General features: G+C 42.6%; 1 protein-coding gene across 8 annotated transcripts in view; it reads right to left on the reverse strand.

The window, feature by feature from the left end:
• Nucleotides 1-3,693, reverse strand: part of acsf3 (acyl-CoA synthetase family member 3) — a 71,828-nt gene that overhangs the window by 32,563 nt on the left and 35,572 nt on the right. For all 8 annotated transcript variants that reach the window (XR_006314063.1, XM_043706479.1, XM_043706478.1 and 5 more), the window contains exon 6: nt 2,783-2,895. Coding sequence is in view for 7 of the 8 variants with exons in the window: in XM_043706479.1 (XP_043562414.1) it covers nt 2,783-2,895 (113 nt within the window). In the remaining variant the exon portion in view is untranslated. The remainder of the gene's footprint in view (nt 1-2,782; nt 2,896-3,693) is intronic.

Here is a 3,693-nt window from a genome sequence, read left to right on the forward strand (position 1 = left end):
GTCCCCACCCCCACTCCGGCCTATCACCCTCACCTTAACCTCCTTCCACCTATTGCATTTCGAACGCCACTCCCCCAAGTCCATCCTCCCTACCTTTTATTTTAGCCTGCTTGGCACACTCTCCTCATTCCTGAAGAAGGGCTCATGCCCGAAACGTCGATTTTCCTGCTCTTTGGATGCTGCCTGACCTGCTGCGCTTTTCCAGCAACACATTTTCAGCTCAGATTACAACGGGACCATGATCAGATGGGCCAATGGGCTGAGAAGTGGCAGATGGAGTTTAATTCAGATAAATATGAGGTGCTACATTTTGGGAAGGCAAATCAGGGCAGGACTTATACACTTAATAGTAAGGTCCTGGGGAGTGTTGCTGAGTAAAGAGACCTTGGAGTGCAGGTTCATGGTTCCTTGAAAGTTGGGTCACAGGTAGACTGTATAGTGAAGAAGGCATTTAGTATGCTTGCCTTATTGGTTAGTGCATCAAGTATAGGAGTTGAGAGATCATGTTACAGCTATACAGAACATTGTGGAGGCCACTTCTACAATTGTGTGTGCAATTCTGGTCTCCCTGCTTTAGGAAAGTTGTTTTGAAACTTGAAAGTGTTCAAACAAGATTTACAAGGATGTTACCAGGGTTGGAGGGTTTGAGCTTTCGGGAGAGGCTGAATAGGCTAGGGCTGTTTTCCCTAAAGTATTAGAGATTGAGGGGTGATCTTAGAGAGATTAACATAGAATATAGAAAAGTACAGCACAGATAAAGGTCCTTCGGCCCGCAAAGTTGTGCCGAGGATTATTCCTAATCTAAAATAAAAGAATCTAACCAACACACCCCTCAACTCACTGCTGTCCATGTGCACATCCAGCAGTCGCTTAAATGTCCCTAATGACTCTGCTTCCACCACCACCGCTGGCAACACATTCCATGCATTCACAACTCTATTATTCTTATAAAACAGCCCAATTATTTAAAATTACAGTCTATTTCTCCACCTTTTACTTGACGATAACAAGCTCAATGTTTGGCACTTGAGCGCCTCTTCTTCCACTCCAACTGTAACTGAAGACAATAGGAATGTCACCCAACTTTGGCTTGTAATTGCAATAAAGGGCCTAAATAAACAGGTAGCTGTTGTGCAATAACAAAATTTGTGGATAACATCAAATGGGGTAGGGAAGGAGGGCACTGCTAATACTGGGGAAAAATACATGACAATATTAAAACACATGCAAATGAATTTCAAAATAACTAAGTGCCCAGTAATCTAGGTGTACAGGTCCACAGATCCCCGAGTGGCAGCACAGGTGGATCAGGTGGTCACGAAGGCATACAGCAAAGTTGTCTTCATTGGCCGGGGCATCAGATATGAAAGTTGACAAGTTATGTTACAGCTGTACAAAACTTTAGTTCGGCCATATTTGGAATATTGTGATTTTGGTCACAACACCACCAGAAGGACATGGATGCTTTGGAAAGGGTGCAGAGAAGGTTTACCAGAATGTCGAGTGTGTTTTAGGTATGAGGACAGGGTGCATAAATTCAGATTGTTTTCACTGGAAAGACGGAGGCTGAGGGGCAATCTGATAGAGGTCTACAAAATTGAAGGGCATAGATAAGGTGGATAGTCAGAGGCTTTTCCCAGGGTTGAAGGATCAACTACAAGAGGGCACAGGTTCAAGGTGAGGGGGAGGGAAGTTTCGGGGAGAAGTGCTGGGATAAGTTTTCACACAGAGGGTGGTGGGTGCCTGGAACACACTGCCAGCAGAGGTTTTGGAAGCAAGCACATCAGCAATGTGTAACACGTAGGCATATAAACCGCGTATGGGTAGCAAGCAGCAGATTGAAATAAGGATTAGAGTCGGTGCAGCCTTGGTGGCCTGTTCCTGTGCTGTATTAAATTGTACTGTATTGAAGAATTTAGGTCGGAAGCAGAACATGGAGCCACATACTGCTTCGATAAGAATCTAAATAGGTTACAGCAGCAAGAGAATCTAGGGGTATAGATATAGAAACTCTACAAAGTAGGTTAACAAGCCTAACAAATTTCTGGAGCGGGAGAATTGAAAAGCAGAGTTTGAGGACTGGGCTCAGGTATGATGGTCTTGTTGTAAAAGACAATGGGACTAACTGGATTATTCTTCTAAAATACTAAATGGTTTCCTTCTTTATTTTACATTACTATGATTGGAAAATACATAGAACATGGAAAGGTAAAAAAAAAATCAGAACTTATGATGTGTAAATATCAGAAGGATTAAATAGGAGGGCTCTTTCTTCCAAAAAGAAAAGGATGCTGAGTGATCACTGGAAAGAAATCTCGAAGGTTTGACTGGGTAGATGTAGAGAATACACTTCCACTTGTAGGACAGTCCAAAAATAGACGTCATGTACATAAGATACCAAATAATAAATTCAGTGGAAAATTCAGCAGAAATCTTTTCTGCACACAGTGTTAAATGAATTTGGAGAGTAAAGGTTTCAGAGATCAGTTGGGTCAAATGGGCCCAATTCTGCAAAGCAGATTCTCTATAATTCTGTGTAAATGCACCATAACAAAAACCAAATCCCCAATCCGGTCATCACTGGATACACGACACAGTGTACTATATAGTGACAGATTTACTGAGCAGATATGAAAATATACATATTAGTTAGGACCATCAAATTTTAAACATCCATAAGATGAAATGGCTCTGACAAAACTGGAAAAATGACAACATTTACCAACTTGTACACACCATACGTGTACCTCATAGCCTGACTGCCAGCTTGTACTGTCCTCACCTTAGTTTCTCTACTGTTCCCCTCAGCAATGACATTGTAGGAAGATTGATTCCTTGTAGGGTTCTCCATCACAATGCGCACCTCCATTCCAGGCAATGGGGTCCCAACAGCTCCTAAATTCAAAGCAAACACTGTGATAGAAGGGATACTGAGAATTCCCAGTTACCCCTCTTGACAATAACATCCTGCCAAAACAATTGACGATGAGACCCCCCTTAAATACCACATTGCAAGAGATGAAAAAAAGCATTGAGAATACCCATACATTCAGAGATATATAAAAAAACCCTTGTAATGCCAGAGATTAATAAAAGCAGTGAGAACACTATCTAAATACTCCATCTCAAGACATAATAGGTATAAACCCATATATAACACCCTTTTAGATACATTAGGCAGTTAGAAAACTGCTGTAAATATCATTCCAAGATACAAGAAAAGCCCAAGTAAATGTCGTGGTTCTGTTCGCCGAGCTGGAAATTTTTGTTGCAAACGTTTAACTGCTGAAATATCATTCCAAGATACAAGAAAAGCCCAAGTAAATGTCGTGGTTCTGTTCGCCGAGCTGGAAATTTTTGTTGCAAACGTTTCGTCCCCTGTCTAGGTGACATCCTCAGTGCTTGGGAGCCTCCTGTGAAGCGCTTCTGTGGTGTTTCCTCCGGCATTTATAGTGGCCTGTCCCTGCCGCTTCCGGTTGTCAGTTTCAGCTGTCCGCTGTAGTGGCCGGTATATTGGGTCCAGGTCGATGTGTTTGTTGATGGAGTTTGTGGATGAGTGCCATGCTTCTAGGAATTCCCTGGCTGTTCTTTGTTTGGCTTGCCAGGGAATTCCTAGAAGCATGGCACTCATCCACAAACTCCATCAACAAACAAATCGACCTGGACCCAATATACCGGCCACCACAGCGGACA

This window comes from Chiloscyllium plagiosum, chromosome 17 (genome assembly GCF_004010195.1).
Source record: "Chiloscyllium plagiosum isolate BGI_BamShark_2017 chromosome 17, ASM401019v2, whole genome shotgun sequence".
Lineage (NCBI taxonomy): Eukaryota > Metazoa > Chordata > Chondrichthyes > Orectolobiformes > Hemiscylliidae > Chiloscyllium > Chiloscyllium plagiosum.